The 21,957-nt window shown below is 43.4% G+C and overlaps 1 protein-coding gene across 13 annotated transcripts in view; it reads left to right on the top strand.

Moving 5' to 3' along the window:
- The window catches only part of cacna1da (calcium channel, voltage-dependent, L type, alpha 1D subunit, a), a 218,453-nt gene that overhangs the window by 73,420 nt on the left and 123,076 nt on the right, over nucleotides 1-21,957 (top strand). For all 13 annotated transcript variants that reach the window (XM_061874281.1, XM_061874279.1, XM_061874272.1 and 10 more), the window contains exon 4: nucleotides 19,132-19,271. In XM_061874281.1, coding sequence (XP_061730265.1) covers nucleotides 19,132-19,271 — 140 coding nt within the window. The remainder of the gene's footprint in view (nucleotides 1-19,131; nucleotides 19,272-21,957) is intronic.

Genomic DNA, 21,957 nt, shown 5'->3' with positions numbered 1-21,957 from the left:
TGTGCACTTCCTGTGTTTGTTTCCATGGTTACCTATTGTTTTCACCTGCCTCTGGTGTTCGGGATGCTCAACAGTCTCTAATCAGAGGCATAGCTCGGTTGGTAGAGTGGCCGTACCAGCAACTTGAGGGTTGCAGGTTCGATTCCCGCTTCCGCCATCCTAGTCACTGCCAGTGTGTCCTTGGGCAAGACACTTTACCCACCTGCTCCCAGTGCCACCCACACTGGTTTAAATGTAACTTAGGTATTGGGTTTCACTATGTAAAGCGCTTTGAGTCACTTGAGAAAAGCGCTATATAAGTATAATTCACTTCACTTCATTATTTAAGCCTGCCTTTGCTAGTCAGTCGGCCTGGCGTCATTTGTTTTCCTCATGCCTTGCCACGTATGTTGTGCCACAGTTCCCTGAGTATTCCATGTCCATAGTTTATGCTAAGTATTTGCTTCACGCATCCTTCTCTACGAAAGTCTTATTTAATTTCATGCCACAGTTTCGTGAGGTTTCATTTCTATAGTTCCATGTTTCCTGCCCTAAGTTTTTGCATTAACTTCCGCCTACAATAGGAACGCTTGCCTTTGTTTTGTAAGTTGGATGATTTTGGACATTTAAATCATGTTTCTACCTGCACGCCTTGTCCGGAGTAGTTCGTTTGCATCCTGGGGGAAAAAAAAACAAAAAACCTCGCAGTAAGCTGTGCTAACCATGTTTTGACAATTTTTTCCACTTGTAGGGTATGTCCGTCACGAAACCTTGATGTCTTGTTCTGTACAAGGAAAAATGTGCAAGTTTGGCATTTAAAAATATTTAACTCCTCAAACAAACAACAATGAACTGAATTGTCAACCTACACAATCAAGATGAACATATTCAAAATATTATTTAAGCAAATAATTTGTTTAAGGGTTACTGAAACCCACTACTACCGACCACGCAGTCTGATGGTTTATATATCAATGATGAAATCTTAACATTGCAACACATGCCAATACGGCCGGTTTAGTTTACTAAATTGCAATTTTAAATTTCCCGCAAAGTATCCTGTTGAAAACGTCGCTAAAAGATGATGCGTATGATGACGCGTGTGCGTAACGTCACCGATAACGGCTAAAAGTAGTCTGCTTTAATCGCATAATTACACAGTATTCTGGACATCTGTGTTGCTGAATCTTTTGCAATTTGTTCAATTAATAATGGAGACTACAAAGAAGAAAGATGTTGGTGGAAAGCAGTGTATTACAGCCGGCTGTAGCAAAAAAAAAAACACAGCCGGTGTTTCTTTGTTTACATTCCTGAAAGATGACGGTGAAGCTTTACTATGGAACGGAGCGGTCAAGCGAACATGGTTCTCTACCACATGTCAACCGGCAGGTTTCGGTGAGAAAATTGTGGTAATAAGTCGGCTCTTACCGTAGACATGAGCGGAGCTTGCGTCCTCCTGCAGCTGCGGACTCTCTTACCTCCTCCCACCGGAGACACTGGTGGTCACCACACCCGTGGCCACTCTCCTCCGACTTTCAGATACCATATAATATCACTAAACCACTAGTAACACAACAAGCAGATAAGGGATTTTCCAGAATTATCCTAGTAAATGTGTCTAATAACATTTGAATCGCTCCAAATGCTCTCGTCTTGTTTTTTTTTTCTTATAGTCCTTTACTCTCACTATCCTCATCCACAAATCTTTCATCCTCGCTCAATCGTTCTAGCTGCTGGTAATCAAGTATGACACACAGAATGGACCTGCTATCCCCATTTGAATAAGAAAATCTCATGTCAGTAAGCCTTTAATCAAATGTTTAAAGGTCAAGGTTTACACAACTAAAAATATAATAAAATAATATATCAGTATGGGGGCGGTATAGCTCGGTTGGTCGAGCGGCCACGCCAGCAACTTGAGGGTTGTAGATTCCATCCCCGCTTCCGCCATCCTAGTCACTGCCGTTGTGTCCTTGGGCAACACACTTTACCCACCTGCTCCCAGTGCCACCTACACTGGTTTAAATGTAACTTAGACATTAGGTTTCACTATGTTGAGCGCTTTGAGTCACTAGAGAAAAAGCCCTATATAAATATAATTCAATATATAAATATAATTCACTAATTCACTGTATATACTATATACTGTATATATAATATGTAAACATTACATATATGTTATATTTTATATTGCTACTACAGTACATTTTTAGTCTACATTATACCTGCATTATCCTTTCCATCCTTACACTTTCCATCCTAACTGAGCTACTGTGTGGAACAATTTCCTTTGTGGATCAATAGAGTTCGTCTAACTCTAACTAGAGAGTTGAACAACATTGACATCCTTTCAAAGACACAACATCATTAAAAAAAGACTCCTTTTTATCTTAGGGACGGCGTGGGGCAGTGGAAGAGTGGCCGTGCGCAACCCGAGGGACCCTGGTTCAATCCCCACCTTGTACCAACCTCGTCACGTCCGTTGTGTCCTGAGCAAGACACTACACCCTTGCTCCTGATGGGTGCTGGTTAGCGCCTTGCATGGCAGCTCCCTCCATTAGTGTGTGAATGTGTGTGTGAATGGGTAAATGTGGAAGTAGTGTCAAAGCGCTTTGAGTACCTTGAAGGTAGAAAAGCGCTATACAAGTACAACCCATTTATTTATTTATTTATCTTCAATTCAACTTGGTTACCTATTTTTTTAATGTAGTGAATGCATTTGCATTCATACATTTCTAATACAATTATAATTGCCATAGATGTTAAACATTAAGTCTCCCTCTATGCTGTTTAAATATATACGCTTAAAGGTAACACGTCAGACGGAAGAAGCTCAAAGTTTGTCTTGAGCCAAACACAATAGACATCCATCCATCCATCCATTTCTACCGCTTATTCCCTTTGGGGTCGCGGGGGGCGCTGGTGCCTATCTCAGCTACAATCGTGCAGAAGGCGGTGTACACCCCGGACAAGTCGCCACCTCATTGCAGGGCCAATACAGACAGACAGACAACATTCACACTCACATTCACACACTAGGGCCAATTTAATGTTGCCAATCAACCTATCCCCAGGTGCATGTCTTTGGAAGTGGGAGGAAGCCGGAGTACCCGGAGGGAACACACGCATTCACAGGGAGAACATGCAAACTCCACACAGAAATATCCCGAGCCCGGGATTGAACCCAGGACTACTCAGGACCTTTGTATTGTGAGGCAGATGCACTAACCCCACTTCCACCGTGAAGCCACACAATAGACAACAAAACGTAATTATTGCCGAAAAAAACTATTTCCACATTATTTCATGTCAGATAAAGACACGGACAAAATGAAACCACGTCATAAAGTTAATTGCTTTTAAACTGAGTCCATTATTGCAGTCTAATTACATCGTTAAAGTACAAATACATTTTTATAGTTCATGAACAACTCGTTTGTAAATCCTACATTATTAAATGTCTTATATATAGTTGCTGTATAGGTAAGCAATGACTGGTACAATTTTTTAATTCTCACTTAATTAAAATGCTCAAACATTTTATAGTCTATTGCATTCACATTCAACTGGCGGCCCGCCAAACATCACTCAAACAGGCCTGATGAAACCATTTAAACTAGGGTTGATCATGTATGCAGTTAGGGCTTGGCGTTTATACTATTTTCATCGTTGATCTCGATTAATTTGAGTTCGGTTACGGTGATCAGCTGTTAGCATATTTCCTCAATCAAATATCGTGGAAAAGTCTGTTATAAGATACCGCAGTAGTAAGCAGTAGGGAAGCAAAAATTCTTGGTATAATCCTGCGCGGAAAGATCCACCATAATTAACCGTGATCCTGTGTGTGTCTATGATTCTATGTGTGTGTGTTTGTGTACGTTTGCATGTGTTTGTGTGAAAGTGTGTCCGCGCGCGTGACCAACTCATTCCACTGTCGCGAAAGTCAGTCTGCTTACTCCCTGAATAATGTTCAATCACGTTGTGCCTCATCCTCTTACACAGCTGGAATTGCAGTCCAGAACAACAAAATAAACAAATATGACTAAAATTATCAATTAATCAATAAATGTTTATTTAGATAGCCTTAAATCACAATGTCTGAAAGGGCTGCACAAGCCACAGCGACATTCTCTGTTCAGATCCCACATCAGGGCAAGGAAAAACTGAACCCAGTGGGATAACTATGAGAAACCTTGGAGAAGACCGCAGCATCATTTCCAAAACCCCCAGGGGGTGTTGATGTGGAATTGGTTGCCTCGGCATTTTGTTGGTGTGGCACAGAATGGAGATGTTGACATGCGGAGTAAGCACTCTTCATTCTCTGGCAGGTGACTTTTCAAATGATGCTACTAGGGGTGTGGGAAAAAATTGATTCGAATTTGAATCGCGATTCTCACATTGTGCGATTCAGAATCTATTCCCATTTTTAAAAAACAGTTTTTTTATTTTTTTTAAACTAATCAATCCAACAAAACAATACACCGCAATACAATCCAATTCCAAAACCAAACCTGACCCAGCAACACATAGAAAAATTAACAGAGCAATTGAGAGAAGACACAAACACGACAAAGACCAAACCAAAAGTAGTGAAACAAAAATGAATATTATCAACAACGGTATCAATATTAGTTATAATTTCAGCATAGCAGTGATCAAAAATTCCCAATTGACATTATCATTAGGGCTTCATGGTGGAAGAGGGGTTAGTGCGTCTGCCTCACAATATGAAGGTCCTGAGTAGTACTAGGTTCAATCCCGGGCTTGGGATCTTTTTGTGTGGAGTTTGCATGTTCTCCCCGTGAATGCATGGGTTCCCTCCAGGTACTCTGGCTTCCTACAACTTTCAAAGACATGCACCTGGGGATAGGTTGATTGGCAACACTAAATTGGCCCTAGTGTGTGAATGTGAGTGTTGTCTGTCTATCTGTGTTGGCCCTGCGATGAGGTGGCGACTTGTCCGGGGTGTACCCTTGCCTTCCGCCCGATTGTAGCTGAGATAGGCACCAGCCACCCCCGCGACCCCAAAGAGAATAAGCGGTAGAAATGGATGGATGGATGGACATTATCATTAGACATTTATAAAAAAATAAAAAAAAGAACAATAGTGTCACAGTGGCTTACACTTGTATCACATCTCATAAGCTTGACAACACACTTATGAAATAAGTCATATTTTTGGTTCGTTTAATAGTTAAAACATATTTACATTATTGCATCCATCCAATTCCTACCGCTTATTCCCTTTTGGGGTAGCGGGGGGCGCTGGCGCCTATCTCAGCTGTGTGGAGTTTGCATGTTCTCCCCGTGAATGCGTGGGTTCCCTCCGGGTACATTATTGCAATCAGTTGATAAAACATTGTCCTTTAAAATTATAAAAGCTTTTTACAAAAATCTACTACTCTGCTTGCATGTCAGTGGACTGGTGTAGATTCAGCTGAAATCCTATGTATTGAATGATTAGAGAATCCTTTTAAATCGGGAAAAAATAATTTTTGAATCGAGAATCGTGTTGAATTGAAAAAAAAAATCTATTTTGAATCGAATCGTGACCCAAGAATCGATATTGAATCAAATCGTGGGACACCCAAAGATTCGCAGCCCTAGATGCTACATATTAGCAGTAATGCTACTTTTTGTAGCAACGCTTTTGCCCCACACTTGACAAATTACGGTTGTCTGTTCGACATATTCCCACTTGAAGCCAAACCACCGCCAGACGATGGACCCCCTGCGGTTTTTCTTGGGAATTAATTCTTCTTTCATTTGTTACCATATTCGCAACTTCTTTCTCTTGTACTACCACTCGCACCACAGCTAACGTTACCCATGCTGCTTCCTCTCTGCTCCGCAAGGGCGTATACGTATGTGACAAATGTAAGAAGGTGCCCTTGCTGTCTGTAAGAAGAAGAAGACAACAAAGAGAGGGAAGAGCCTGTAGTGTAATGCCAGCAGCTAAAAGCAACTGCATGAGAACGTATACTCAAATATCACAATATAGTAATTTTCTATATCACACGGATACAAACCCGCGATATCCATCCGTCCATCCATTTCTACCGCTTATTCCCTTTTGGGATCGCGGGGGGCGCTTGCGCCTATCTCAGCTACAATCGGGCGGAAGGCGGGGTACTCCCTGGACAAGTCGCCACCTCATCGCAGGGCCAACACAGATAGACGGACAACATTCACTCTCACATTCACACACTAGGGCCAATTTAGTGTTGCCAATCAACATATCCCCAGGTGCATGTCTTTGGAAGTGGGAGGAAGCCGGAGTACCCAGAGGGAACCCACACATTCATGGGGAGAACATGCAAACTCCACACAGAAAGATCCCGAGCCTGGATTTGAACCCAGGACTGCAGGACTTTCGTATTGTGAGGCAGACGCACTAACCCCTCTGCCACCGTGAAGCCCAACCCGCGATATATCGAGTATATCGATATACCCCCCAGCCCTACTCTTAAACTAATATTATTCTACTTGTCAAATTCCTATTAACAGCTGTTTAATATCTGCTGTAACCCGGTTCCATCTGCACTTATTAAACTTTACTCAGCTCTTATTGGTTGGTTTAGTAGCTCGTTCAGCGATTAGCACACCTTCTTGTCTGTCTCAGCTTACTTTTACTTCAGTCCCCCAGTGATAATATACTTGTAAGAAATGACGTTAATTTTCCGCTACAGAAGTGATGAAGAAGACAAAACATGGACCCAGATTTCCTTCGCCCGGACGCGGGTCACCGGGGCCCCCCTCTGGAACCAGGCCCGGAGGTGGGGCACGATGGCGAGCGCCTGGTGGCCGGGCCTGTTCCCATGGGGCCCGGCCGGGCACAGCCCGAAGAGGCAACGTGGGTCACTCCTCCAATGGGCTCACCACCCATAGCAGGGGCCATAGAGGTCGGGTGCAATGTGAGCTGGGCGGCAGCCGAAGGCAGGGCACTTGGCGGTCCGATCCTCGGCTACAGAAGCTAGCTCTTGGGACGTGGAACGTCACCTCACTGGGGGGGAAAGAGCCTGAGCTAGTGCGCGAAGTGGAGAAGTTCCGGCTGGATATAGTCGGACTCACTTCGACGCACAGCAAGGGCTCTGGAACCACTTCTCTCGAGAGGGACTGGACCCTCTTCCACTCTGGCGTTGCCGACAGTGAGAGGCGACGGGCTGGAGTGGCAATTCTGGTTGCCCCCCGGCTTAAAGCCTGCACTTTGGAGTTCAACCCGGTGGACGAAAGGGTAGCCTCCCTCCGCCTTTGGGTGGGGGGACGGGTCCTGACTGTTGTTTGCGCTTACGCACCAAACAGCAGTTCAGAGTACCCACCCTTTTTGGGTACACTCGAGGGAGTACTGGAAAGTGCTCCCCCGGGTGATTCCCTTGTCCTACTGGGGGACTTCAACGCTCATGTTGGCAATGACAGTGAAACCTGGAGAGGCGTGATTGGGAAGAATGGCCGCCCGGATCTGAACCCGAGTGGTGTTTTGTTATTGGACTTTTGTGCTCGTCACAATTTGTCCATTACAAACACCATGTTCAAACATAAGGGTGTCCATATGTGCACTTGGCACCAGGACACCCTAGGCCGCAGTTCCATGATCGACTTTGTAGTTGTGTCATCGGATTTGCGGCCTTATGTTTTGGACACTCGGGTGAAGAGAGGGGCGGAACTTTCTACCGATCACCACCTGGTGGTGAGTTGGCTGCGATGGTGGGGGAGGATGCTGGACCGACCTGGCAGGCCCAAACGCATTGTGAGGGTCTGCTGGGAACGTCTGGCAGAGTCTCCTGTCAGAGAAAGTTTCAATTCCCACCTCCGGAAGATTTTCGAACATGTCACGAGGGAGGTGCTGGACATTGAGTCCGAGTGGACCATGTTCCGCACCTCTATTGTCGAGGCGGCTGATCGGAGCTGTGGCCGCAAGGTAGTTGGTGCCTGTCGGGGCGGCAATCCTAAAACCCCTTGGTGGACACCAGGGGTGAGGGATGCCGTCAAGCTGAAGAAGGAGTCCTATCGGGTCCTTTTGGCTCATAGGACTCCGGAGGCAGTGGACAGGTACCGACAGGCCAAGCGGTGTGCGGCTTCAGCGGTCACTGAGGCAAAAACTCGGACATGGGAGGAGTTCGGGGAAGCCATGGAAAATGACTTCCGGACGGCTTCGAAGCGATTCTGGGCCACCGTCCGCCGCCTCAGGAAGGGGAAGCAGTGCACTATCAACACCGTGTATGGTGCGGATGGTGTTCTGCTGACCTCAACTGCGGATGTTGTGGATAGGTGGAAGGAATACTTCGAAGGCCACCTCAATCCCACCAACACGTCTTCCTATGAGGAAGCAGTGCCTGGGGAATCTGTGGTGGACTCTCCTATTTCTGGGGCTGAGGTCGCTTAGGTAGTTAAAAAAGCTCCTCGGTGGCAAGGCCCCGGGGGTGGACGAGACCCGCCCGGAGTTCCTTAAGGCTCTGGATGCTGTGGGGCTGTCTTGGTTGAAGTCCTGTGGGGAGTGCTCAGAGAGTATGGGGTATCGGACTGTCTAATTGTGGCGGTCCGCTCCCTGTACGATCAGTGCCAGAGCTTGGTCCGCATTGCCGGCAGTAAGTCGAACACATTTCCAGTGAGGGTTGGACTCCGCCAAGGCTGTCCTTTGTCACACCGATTCTGTTCATAACTTTTATGGACAGAATTTCTAAGTGCAGTCAAGGCGTTGATGGGTTCCGATTTGGTGACCGCAGGATTAGGTCTCTGCTTTTTGCAGATGATGTGGTACTGATGGCTTCATCTGACCGGGATCTTCAGCTCTCACTGGATCGGTTTCCAGCCGAGTGTGAAGCGACCAGAATGAGAATCAGCACCTCCAAGTCCGAGTCCATGGTTCTTGCCCGGAAAAGGGTGGAATGCCATCTCCGGGTTGGGGAGGAGACCCTGCCCCAAGTGGAGGAGTTCAAGTACCTAGGAGTCTTGTTCACAAGTGAGGGAAGAGTGGATCGTGAGATCGACAGGCGGATCGGTGCGGCGTCTTCAGTAATGCGGACTTTGTACCGATCCGTTGTGGTGAAGAAAGAGCTGAGCCGGAAGGCAAAGCTCTCAATTTACCGCTCGATCTACGTTCCCATCCTCACCTATGGTCATGAGCTTTGGGTCATGACCGAAAGGATAAGATCACGGGTACAAGCGGCCGAAATGAGTTTCCTCCGCCGTGTGGCGGGGCTCTCCCTTAGAGATAGGGTGAGAAGCTCTGCCATCCGGGAGGAACTCAAAGTAAAGCCGCTGCTCCTCCACATCGAGAGGAGCCAGATGAGGTGGTTCGGGCATCTGGTCAGGATGCCACCCGAACGCTTCCCTAGGGAGGTGTTTAGGGCACGTCCAACCGGTAGGAGGCCACGGGGAAGACCCAGGACACGTTGGGAAGACTATGTCTCCCGGCTGGCCTGGGAACGCCTTGGGATCCCCCGGGAAGAGCTAGATGAAGTGGCTGGTGAAAGGGAAGTCTGGGTTTCCCTGCTTAGGCTGTTGCCCCCGCGACCCGACCTCGGATAAGCGGAAGAAGATGGATGGATGGATGGAAGAAGTGATGATTATTAATTTAGGGGACCTGCTCGACACTGTGTATAGATAGACATACACAGTTAGCTCTTCACCCCCTTCTGTCAGCCTGGGTACCAAAAGTAAACACAGTGTCAGCCTGATGGGGGTTGATTTTCGTAATCAGCTTTGAAAGGCTTTTTTGCAGAAATTGGCCGATGCTGATCCGTGGCTAACTTGCATGGTGTCTTTTCAAAACTATGAACATTGTTACTGGTAGCTGCTGAAGTGCACTCAGGCAATATCGACATTCCATTGTCGTTGTTTAAGTATTTTCATTGTCAACCTGGACAAAGCGCCAAGTAACCGAAAATGGCCAAATACACTTTGGCTTTCAAACTTTCACAGTATCATGTTAGACCCGCTCGACATCCATTGCTTTTGGTTTCCCTAGAGGGGGGGAGGTTTCCCACATATGCGGTCCTCTCCAAGGTTTCTCATAGTCATCATTGTCACCGACGTCCCAGTGGGTGTGAGTTTTCCTTGCCCTTATGTGGGCTCTACTGAGGAAGTCGTTGTGGTTTGTGTTGTGGTTTGTGCAGCCCTTAGAGACACTAGTGATTTAGGGCTATATAAAATATCATTGATTGATTGAAAATGGAAATGATGCTTGGTTATTTAGCAGTCTTGTTTTGCATCTCATACAGAAAGGTTTTGTGCAAATTTAGAAGCAATTTTTTTCTCAAAATGTTTTGTTTTGACTTTTAAGTTCCTTTGTACTACCGCTTCTGTTTTTTGTCCAAATTGTTACCTACCAAAGTAAAGATAGCTGTTTTATGTGAATAATCTGACTACATCTTCATAGTTCTTCATGTGCCCCGCGGTCAGACGTCGTTAATAGCTTTGAATTAGGGCTGTCCGCCTGGCTCAGTCATAATGAGAGTTACGTAGTAGAATGAACAGTTCAGCCAATTTGCATTCTTTGTCATATGGTCAGCTTGTGTTGTGTAAAGTGTGTGGTTTGTGCCTGGGGGTGCAAAAGCTTACAGTGTCTGCTTATCTGGAGCTAGAGAAGGAACGTGTACTTTATGCTTAGTATGGAGAACAGCATTCTGAAGGTGTATTGGAATGGATGGCAGAACATGTTCATGTACGTTAATGAGGACTCACATTATGTCATTTACCTCTGAGCTGAATGCAGAAATACCTGGTTTTATTCAGAAAAAGCTCAACACATTCTAGTAACTCTCTATAGCGCAAATAAACTAAAATGAGTCAGAGATATTTATGGTCATCCCCAAAGGCCTCGTTCCTCTCTCTCTCTCACTCTGTTTTTCTTGCTGTCTCTCCCTCTCTTCCTGTTTCTGTTTGCAGATCCTTGTGCTGACAAGCAAATGTATTGCTCATTAACTGAGAAGGGACGGCTATCAGATCCAATTATAACATGTTTCCATTCAGCAGGAAATTTCTATTTGCCTACACTTGCTACAATTAAGATTTACACAGATCACACTGACAGTGTCCTTTAAAACTAAGTATTATTGTTTTGTACAGGGTGAATTTTTAATACATTTCTTATTAAATTGTGCGACTGTGCGTTTTTTTGCACAGTGTATGTACAAACCCTAAAACCAGTGAAGTTGGCACGTCATGTAAATCTTAAATAAAAATGATGACTGCAAAGACAACATACTTAACGTTCAAACTGGACAACTTTTGTAAATTTTGGCAAGTATTTGCTCATTTGGAATTTGTTTCAAAAAAGCTGGCACAAGTGGGAAAAAAGACTGAGAAAGTTGGGGACTGCTCATCAAATACCTATTTGGAAAATCCCACAGGGAAACAGGCTAAATGGGAACAGGTGGGTGCCATTAATGGGGATAAAAGCAGCTTTCATGGGATGCTCAGTCATTCACAAACAAGGAATGGGCGAGGGTCACCACTTTGTGAACAAATGCGTGACCAAATTGTCGAACAGTTTAAGAACAACATTCACTGGTTTTGGGTTTTGGGTTTATGTCACCCACCGGTGTCCAAAATCTGACCCTGCGGCCTTTTTTTAAACTGCAGCTCATGTTTTATTTGGCCCTTAACGTATGCTGAAAATGTAATTAATTCATTGTAGATGAGAACAGCGCTTGGGGAGCCCAGACCTCCACCAGGTCCTTTCTCCCAATAATAAAGAATCCCTTAAAAAAAAAATCCGGAATCCAGACAGTGATCTGGATCAACCCCAAAATCTATGCCCTTTTACTTTACCTCCTTTTTTAAAATTTTCTGAAAGTTTAATCAAAATCTGGCCATAACTTTTTAAGCTATCTATAGCGGTATGAAATAAACAGTGAACCCTCTTGTCAGTCATCTTTTTGTGTCTGTGGGTGGAGGTAGGCACGCTAGCATACACACACAGAAAAGTTCAGTCTTGGTAAGGCTAGAACTCACCCCCAAAATCACTTTTACCTTATCCCATTCTTGACATTTCCTGTGTTTCATCAAAATCCATACATACATTGTTGAGCTATGTTGTTAACTAATCAGCTAACTAACTCTATCACTAACCCACCAACTAAAAACTTTGAAGGAGCCATATTGGACTAAAAAGACATAAATCTAATCTGTCTGGAGTCGCAAAAAATTAAAAGCCATTTACAAGTCTTCTAATGAAGGCAAAACATGACGTGAATGTCTATATTAGATATATTAGCCTACTATTAAAATGACTATGTGTCGCAGGTTGAATAAAATCTTAGTTGACAGAAATTTGGAAATTTAATATTTATTCTACACATTTTTACAACATTAGAAACCATTAGTAAATCTGAGGCTACTCAAAGGGTGAGAAAACTCCTGGAAATGTCTGGCTTTTAATGGCCAAAGGTATAGATGTGTATGTCCAAGTTAAAGTAAACGGCAGGCTTTCTTCTTTTAATAGATTTATTACAATCTTTGCAAGCTGTGTAGCGTTTGCTGTGGTCTGGAACAACATGGAACACAAACAATTATCTGAAATGCAGCCAATATTACATACGAATAATGTGTCATGAGTCATGCAAAACTAAATTATATACAAAGAAGATAAAAGGAAAGGAAAATTAAATGAGCTCAAATATATCTACAAATGAGGCATAATGGTGCAATATGTACATACAGCTAACCTAAATAGCATGTTAGCATCGTTTAGCTTGTAGTCATGCTGTGAACAAATATGCCTGATTAGCACTCCAACAAGTCAATAACATCAACAAAGCTCACCTTTGTGCATTCACGCACAGTATAAAACATTAGATGGACAAAATAAGACAAAGAAAAAGTAGAAGATTTCACATGTAAACAAACTGTTGCGTCACAGTCCACACTATGGTGAGTTCAAGAACCGCCAAAATTAGTAGGACAAAAAGATGTTCACCAAATACTCTCATCAGTGAAGCATACACACAAACATATTAAACAGTGGGCTTTAAAACAATTGGGAAGGTTTGTGTCACGTTTGTCCTCAAAGAAAAAACATACTAAAACCCAAAAAATATTTTTGTAATAAATTTTCCCCCCATCTTTTTCCATTTCTAGTCCTTTTTTTTTTTAAATGCTCCAGGGAGTCACTAGGGCGGCACTAAAGAGCCGCATGCCGCTCGAGGGTTGCTGACCCCCGCACTAACCGAAACAAATACATAACCTCCTGGCACTACTGGTGGACATTCTGTTGTTAAAATATAGCCATACATATTTGCAATAGGAAAGGAATATTTACTTCTTTTATTTGCTTATTTAGTCATTAATCAAGCTCTTTCTAGCAACCCAAAAGCTCTGCTACTGTCCCTTTCCCAGCCACATCATAGAAAGTGCTGCATTCTCTGTGTTCTAAGCACAGCTCTGTCAGTGACACGAGAGCCCGGAGCTTTACTCAACCTTTTGCTTCAGTAACAAAGACGTCGGTTTCTCTTATTGTGGCCTAAGTGCTCTTCATAATCTGCAGTAAACGGTTGGGAAAACGAGCCCTACAGCACTCTTGCCTTGATGGGGTCCGCTGAGAACACATTACAGGGAATTTAAGTGTCCCTCAGGCAGTAAAGGTTATTATGTCGTCCATACGTATGTAGTTTGTGGTTTGTTTGGATTTATATTAAACATGGTTCCCTTTTTCTGCCATATCCACGCTACCTCCATAGTCCTGAAAGAATATGAATGATTTTAGACTGTATGCTAGGTCATGCATGAACCTCTTCCTGGTTTCCTGGCAGCCTTGACAATATATGCCACCTAGTGGTGTCCCGATACCAATATTTTGGTACTGGTACTAAAATTATTTTGATACTTTTGTAAATCAAGGGGACCTCAAAAAATTGCATTATTGGCTTTATTTTAACAAAATATCTTAGGGTACATTAAACATATGTTCCTTATTGCAAGTTTGTCTTAATTAAAATAGTGAACATACAAGACAATTTGTCTTTTAGTAGTAAGTACATAAACAAAGGCTCCTAATTAGTCTGCTGTCATATGGGCAAGAGATGGACGTTCCAAGACCAAGCCACCAGCATGTAGCGTCAACTGGACTATATACCGGTAATGAGGAAGTGGAGAAAGTCCATATTGAATGCAGAGGTCTACAGTTCATTCAATACAGTAGGCTCTGATCACCGTGTGGTCGCTACAAGGCTGCATCTGTGCTTGAGGGTCCCTAGGAGCGCTCCAACGACCCGGCCCGACTGGGAAGTCTTTGCGGGAAGCCCTGAACTCAACTCCAGGCCAACTACACAGCATAGGTAAGAGCCCGCTTACATCTGCTGGCCGAGGAGGGGGAGCCAACAATGTACGAGCAGTTCCTCTCTGCTAACAAAGAGTTAACCAGGAAATGGGTACCAATAAAGGGGAGACTCAGAGCCTCCACTAGTTTTAAGCACCCTGAAATTGTTCGAGCGCGGGTGCAGGTCTCATATGCACACAAGAGCTATGAGAGAGAGGGGACCTCGGAGAGTCGGGAGGAGCTGAAAAATGCCAAACAACAGCTGTTCAACACATATGACAGGATCAGAGGAGAGTAGATGTTGGGGAAAGTGAAGAGGGTGGAAGCAGGACATGGCGAACAGAGATACATAAACGAGATGAATCGGCGCAAGAAGGCGAGACAGTGACAGCTGGCAGGCTGCAGCACAGAAGAGAGAGTGATCTCCTGGGCACCCACCCAACAGTGGATAGAGCTAAAGAAGAGATACCTGCAGTCCTTGCAAATCTTGACGTTGACGATGGCCCCTTTACACCTACGGAGTTTGCCACAGTGAAGTCCACCTTGAAGCAAGGGAAAAGTGCTGGTCCGGACGGGATCCCCCCCAAATGTCCCCAAAAACTGTGATCTAGATAACATCATGCTGGAGATGTGCAAATAGGCTCTGATAGAGAACATCAAGCCCGGTATATGGTCTTTGTCAGACATCATCCCAGTTCTTAAATCTGGAGATCAGTCTAAGCCAGACAACTATCGTGGCATTAGCCTGACCTGTGTCATAGTGAAGCTCTACAACCGCATGATATTAAACAAGATTAGGGACGCCATTGACCCACATCTGAGGCACAACCAAAATGGCTTTAGAAAGGGAAGGACCACCGTAGGCCGGATTCTGGCCTTCAGGAGAATCATTGAGGAGATGTAGAAGAACAACTTGACAGCAGTACTGTGTTTGATTGATTTCAAAAAGGCATTTGATTCAATAGACAGAGGCATAATGCTGAGAATCCTCAAGGCTTACGGGGTCCCCCCCCAAATCTACTCCAGGCCATAAAGGCAATGTACAAGGGCACAAGAGCCAAGGTGGTAACCCCAGATGGCATCAGCAAAGAGTTTGAAATCCTGGCAGGTGTGCAGCAGGGAGACACTCTCGCCCCCTTCCTCTTTATCATAGCTCTGGACTACACGCTCAGTAACACCATCAACGGGCAGGAGCAGGAGCTTGGCTTCACAATTACACTAAGAAGAAGAACCCCTGTTGTAGCCCTGGCAGACCTAGACCACGCAGATGACATCTGCCTGTTGGCTAATCGCGTGGAGCAGGCACAGGAACTCCAGAACAGAGTGGAGGTGGAATGTGCCATGGTTAGCCTCGGACTGAAGGCAAAGAAGACTGAGGTAATCACCTAGAGCCTACACATGGACCACCCGCCAATAACAACATCAGATGGCAACGTTCTGCAAGAGGTCAATGACTTCAAGTACTTGGGTTCCTGGATGAACTCCACAGAACAAGACCATAAGGTCAGGAAGGAACTAGCGTAGAGGGCCCTGAACAATATGTCAAGAGTGTGGTGCTCGAATCTCCCCCAACACATAAAGCTGAGTCTATTTCACGCCACTGTGGAGTCTGTCGTCCTGTATGGCTGCGAAAGCTGGACGCTGACATCCACCGTACAGAAGTCCCGAGTGCTACACCAGAAATGATACCAGCTGTTCTGAATGTGGCCCAGAACATCCACATTGCCAACAAGGACCTGTACGGGGAACTGCCGAGGCTCAGCAAGAAGATAACATTTAGGAGGATGAAGCTGGCCGGCCACTGCCACAGACATCGGGAGCTCCCGGTCAGCAGGCTGGTCCAATGGTAACAAGCGCACGGGCGTCGATCGCGAGGATGTCCCGCGCTAATGTACGTGGACATCCTGAAGAAAGATGCGGGAGCTGAAAGCTCTACGGAGCTGGCCGGGTGTATGGAGAACCGGATTGATTGGAGACTCCGATGCAAGCTCGTCTGAGGACGACTGAGAGAGATATATGCAGTAACATATTGTGTCATTTTCCATTCTATTATTTTGTCAACATTATTAAGGACAAGTGGTGAAAATTTGATTATTAATCTACTTGTTCATTTACTGTTAATATCTGCTAACTTTCTCTTTTACCATGTTCTATCTACAATTATGTATTAATGTATTATTCTTCTGTTGTTTGATACTTTACATTAGTTTTGGATGATGCCACAAATTTGGGTATCAATCCGATACCAAGTTGTTACATGATCATACATTGGTCATATTCAAAGTCCTCATATGTCCAGGGACATATTTACTGTGTTTATAAACATTCATTTAAAAAAAATGAAAGAAGATGTTGTAATGCCAAAAAATATCGACATAATCATAGTAGTTCCAACTACATACGCTACTGTACTTGGTATCATTACAGTGGACGTCAGGTGTAGATCCACCAACGGCATTTGTTTACACTTTGACACCGGTGAGCTACGGTATGTAGTGAAGCATGTGTAGGTATTCTTCGTCCTGCAGGGATGATACTTGTAAGAAACGTACTTTATTTGTCGCCATATAGGCGAAGATTAGTGATTTAGAAGTAGCTAATACACTGCTGACAGTGGCTGGACTTTATCCTTTAGCTAGCTAGCCATGTCTTAAAGCACCTCTCCCTGAGGGCGTTTCAGTGTTATAGCTTCATCTTTATTGTTAGTTTTTAAGCCAAAATGCGTCCGTTCCCCCTTTTTTCTATACACTGTGTCTGCTTGTAAGTACTCCACGATTGTACGGTACCAAGCATGATTCATTAGTATTGCGGTACTATACTAATACCAGTGTACCGTACAACCCTAATGCCACCATACAAATATTTGGCACTGTCACTTTGCTTAGACTTTTGTACTTCTAGAGGTTACCTCTTGATTTTCATTTCCTCACATGGATGCATAAACATTTTGCAACAAATACAGAGCAATATATGTGTTGTTAGTTTTTGAGGCAGGAGCTGCTCATTTTTTGAAACGGCTAAAAACAAACATTATACATATATATAAAGAAAATAATTATTTTATTAATTATTACTAGGTCTGTCAAACTATTAAAATATTCAAAGGTGCTGTTTACAACTTTTTCACAGTAACATATTTCTAATCAAAAATTATACCACTGGCTAGCTTATGCTACCACTAGTGGTTTATATTTTTCACAATTACAAATTTTACGTAATAAAATGGCCCAGATGTCAAAAAATAAATCAGGGCGCGTTAAAGTTATCGCTTTTTTATAGTTAATCCGTTATTGCTTCCTGATAAACACAGTTTAGCGTTTCACAGTCAAACAACACAGTAATCGTATTGGTCAAATGGATTTTCTTTGAAGTGATACACGCATTGAGGTATTGAGAGACACTAATGTCACTCCTTGTGTTTTCATAATGCATCGATACCTCTGTATCGTTTGACCCATCAAATATTACCTCGTCAGAGCAAAGCATTTTTGGTTGAAAAAAAGAGATAAAGAATTCAAATACAGCATTATGTCATCAGTTTCTGATTAATTAAATTGTATAACAGTGCGAAATAGTGCTCATTTGTAGTGGTCTTTCTTGAAATATTTGGAAAAAAGATATAAAAATAACTAAAAACTTGTTGAAAAATAAACAAGTGATTCATCCATCCATCCATCCATTTTCTACCGCTTATTCCCTTTGGGGTCGTGGGGGGCGCTGGTGCCTATCTCAGTTACAATTGGGCGGAAGGCGGTGTACAACCTGGACAAGTCGCCATCTCATCGCAGGGCCAACACAGATAGACAACATTCACACTCACATTCACACACATAATAAATAAAGATTTCCACACATAGAAGTAATCATCAACTCAAAGTGCCCTATTTGGGGATTGTAAAATAGATCCATTTGGATTCATGAACTTAATTCTAAACATTTCTTCACAAAAAAACAAATCTTTAACATCAATATTTATGGAACATGTCCACAAAAAAATCTAGCTGTCAACACTGAATATTGCATTGCATTAATGCATTTCTTTTCACAGTTTATGAACTTACATTCATATTTGTCACGCCTATAGATCATGTTTTGTTTTGGTCATGTTATGTTTTGTTTTTTGGACACTCAGTTCCAGTTTTGCACTTCCTGGTTTGTGTTGCTAGCACGACAACTCGTTAATTTTCACCTGGCTCTAATGTCACGCTCCTGTCCTCAGCCCTCACACCTGTTTGTTAATTTTCATAGCCTAGTATTTAAGCCAAAGTTACCAGGTAGTCGGCCTGACAACTTCACTTTACATACCTCCATATTCCCCATCTGCTTCATGCCATGCTATGCTGTTCGTTTTGTCCACGCCACGTAAGTTTTGTTGTTCATGCCACAGCGCAAGTGTTTTTGTTCATGTTTATAGTTTGTAGCCTTTGTACTAGTCTTTTGTTTTTTCATAGCCAAGTGTTTGTACCTTCTTGTTTGTGCCCTTTGTTTGACTTTTTTTTTTTAGTTATAGTGTTAATAAATCAAAATGTACTTACATTCACGTCTCGCTCATGCCAACTATCCTTTGCATCAAAGAAACAACCGAAGTCCAAGTCCAAGATTGACAATATTTTGTTGAAGTATTATTCAATAAATATATTTATAAAGGATTTTTGAATTGTTGCTATTTTTAGAATATTTTCAAAAAATCTCACGTACCCCTTGGCATACCTTTAAGTACCCCCAGGGGTAAGCGTACCCCCATTTGAGAACCAAAGGTTTAGTGAACTATGGATATCTGTACTACATGTCTTGCTAAACATCACCTGAAAAACATATCATTGAATTCTATAAGTTGTTGAAACTTATGCTCACATTTCTCAAAGGTGGTGTGTTTTATGCTTCTGTGCTTGCAGGAGACAGTCGAGTATGCCTTCCTCATCATTTTCACAATCGAGACTTTTCTGAAGATTATCGCTTACGGTTTGGTGATGCATCAGAATGCCTACGTGAGAAACGGTTGGAACATGTTGGATTTTGTCATCGTCGTCATCGGGTAAGCCTGGGGTTCCATTTACCTGCATCGTTACGACAGCACGGCCAGAGAGTTGATGCTGACTCACCACTGAGTTTGCTGTGAATAATTTGCACTTGTAGCGGTTGTAGCTTAGAAAGAGAGAGGCGGCTGGGCTTTGTGAAAGTTAAAGATGTTAAAGCCTCTGCTCCGAGTGGCCCAGTGCTAATAGAGACCCTCATACGCCCACACTATATGACCCAGAAAAGACAAAGAGAATACATCACAGCCTTACCACCATTGGGATGAGTCACCATCCCTCCATGTTTCATCTCAACGCTACCTCCCATCTCTCCTTTCACATACTGTATTTTGCTCGCTATCTCCCATTTGCTTTGTCTCGGCAGCGCCGTCTGATCAGCGGCCACTTCCGTTTCCTCTCAAATGTACCCTTTCTTTCTTTGCTGACAGCACACCCTCCTTCACGCAACCCGTTTTGCTATCTCCATCTTTCCCATCCGTCCATCTTCCCCTCTCTTGCCCTGTGACAAACTCTCGTCTAATATGCACAGTCCAGTGGGTAGCTGGGTCACATCTCTGCAAGGTTGATGTGGCGTGCGCTCACATGCAAAGACGGACTCTTTGCCGCCAAGTGCGGCCAGTCATTCATTGCAGTGACACACGGAAAACAGCACCGCCAGCGTCGGATTATCAACAATTACAAAGATCAGCGTCCATCTTGATGAGTCGCACAAACAAATCGGGATCGAAATGAACAATGTGGTTGTTTTCTGAAAAGAGATGCTTGTGTTGCCAGGCAAGGCAGGCGTACATTTGTGAAGATGAAAATCCATTATCTCCTCCACGAAGGCCGATCTGAACTTGGATGGATTACTCAACTCAAACAAGTTGAGGGTCTGCAAATTAATTTTTATTGCCTTTTAACTAAATGCAGTTCAACTCATTTGTGAACTGCAGCAGAAAGTGTGTGGCATTGTAATGTTTTGTGTAGCTTGGACTTCAGATGCAAACACAAGTCTTTTATTTTTGGGCCGATCCACTTCAAAACAATTTGAACTAGGGTTGTACGGTATACCGGTATTAGTACAGTACCACAATACTAATGAATCATATTCGGTACTATACCACCTCTGAAAAGTACTGGTCACAATGTAAACAAACGCCATTAGTGGATATACACCTGACATCCACTGTAACATACCAAGTACAGTACCGTATCTAGTCGATACTACTATGAGTACGTTGATATTTTTTGGCATCACAACATCCTTTGTTTTTTTAAAATGTGAAATATGTTCCTGGACACATGAGGACTTTGAATATACCGATGTATGTGTGAACGGCTTCCAGCCGCCATCATGCGGGTTGCATGGACCATTCATGAAAGACACCGCGGAGCAGGTTTGACTCTCGTTTATTATTTCAATAAACCATTCTGGGTCCCAGTCGGTGGCGCCGATTTCCAGCGCTTCCTCCTCTGCTGCTCGTCTCGGTTCGCCTTTCGGTCGCCGGTGACTCCGTCTTCCTCGTGGGCTCATCGCTCGTCTTGTCTCGCTCGTCTTGTTCGTCTGCTGCTTCTCCTACTTCTTCTGCCCCGATTGCTCCTCCTTCTCCCCTTTTATACAGCAGGAGGAGATGGACAGATTGACAGCAGTTGTGTGAATAATGCACCTGGTTCTGATCGCTGCAGCGGCACTCCAGGCGCGTCCCGCCTCTCCGTTCCGCTGCACACTCCGCCTCCTGGCCGCCATCTTGGGTAGGATCACGATTTGTCCTATCCCGCTGTCGGCCCGTCGGCTCCGCCCCTCCACAGTATGATTCTTTAATGACTTGGTATCTGATTGATACCCAAATTTGTGGTATTATCCAAAACTAATGTAAAGTATCAAACAACAGAAGAATATGTGATTATTGCATTTGAACAGAAGTGTGGACAGAACATGTTAAAAGAGAAAGTAAGCAGATATTAACAGCAAAATTAACAAGTAGATTAATAATTAATTATCTACCACTTGTCCTTAACAATTTTGACAAAATAATAGAATGGGAAATGACACAATATGTTAATGCATATATCTGCAGCTAAATTACTTACTACTAAAATACAAGTTGTCGTGTATGTTCACTATTTTATTTAAGGACAAACTTGCAATAAGAAACATGTTTAATGTACCATAAGATTTTATTTTGAAGCCAATAATGCAATTTTTTGTGGTCCCATTTATTTATAAAAGTTCCGAAAAGTATCAAAATAATTTTGGTACCGGTACCAAAAAATTGGTATCGGGACAACACTAATTTGAACTAAAGTACATTCGATTGGATCGTTCACAATAAGGCTGTGATATTTTAGTAATTATAATTTATTGATTAGTTTGTTCAATAAATTGAGTAATCGGATAAAACACACTTTATCTCAATGCGTATTTAGTAAATAGTTCAAATGGACAATTTTTCTGCTTCCCAGAACATAATTTTTTTTAATAAATACGCAATATCAACATTGTAATTGCACTTTCAACGTGTGCATTAAGAACACAATGAATTAACGTGAGCCACACAGATCAGTGCACACGCACACCACCAGAAACTATGTCCGCCTATTAAAAGTTCCGTACATTCCATGCTCTCCGGAATTTATCCATTTTTATTGGTTACACTCTATGAACATCCATCCATCCATCTTCTTCCGCTTATCCGAGGTCGG

Source organism: Nerophis ophidion, linkage group LG16, assembly GCF_033978795.1.
Source record: "Nerophis ophidion isolate RoL-2023_Sa linkage group LG16, RoL_Noph_v1.0, whole genome shotgun sequence".
Classification (NCBI taxonomy): domain Eukaryota; kingdom Metazoa; phylum Chordata; class Actinopteri; order Syngnathiformes; family Syngnathidae; genus Nerophis; species Nerophis ophidion.
The sequence above is the reverse complement of the archived record's forward strand: the minus strand, read 5'-3'. Positions and strand labels throughout refer to the sequence as shown.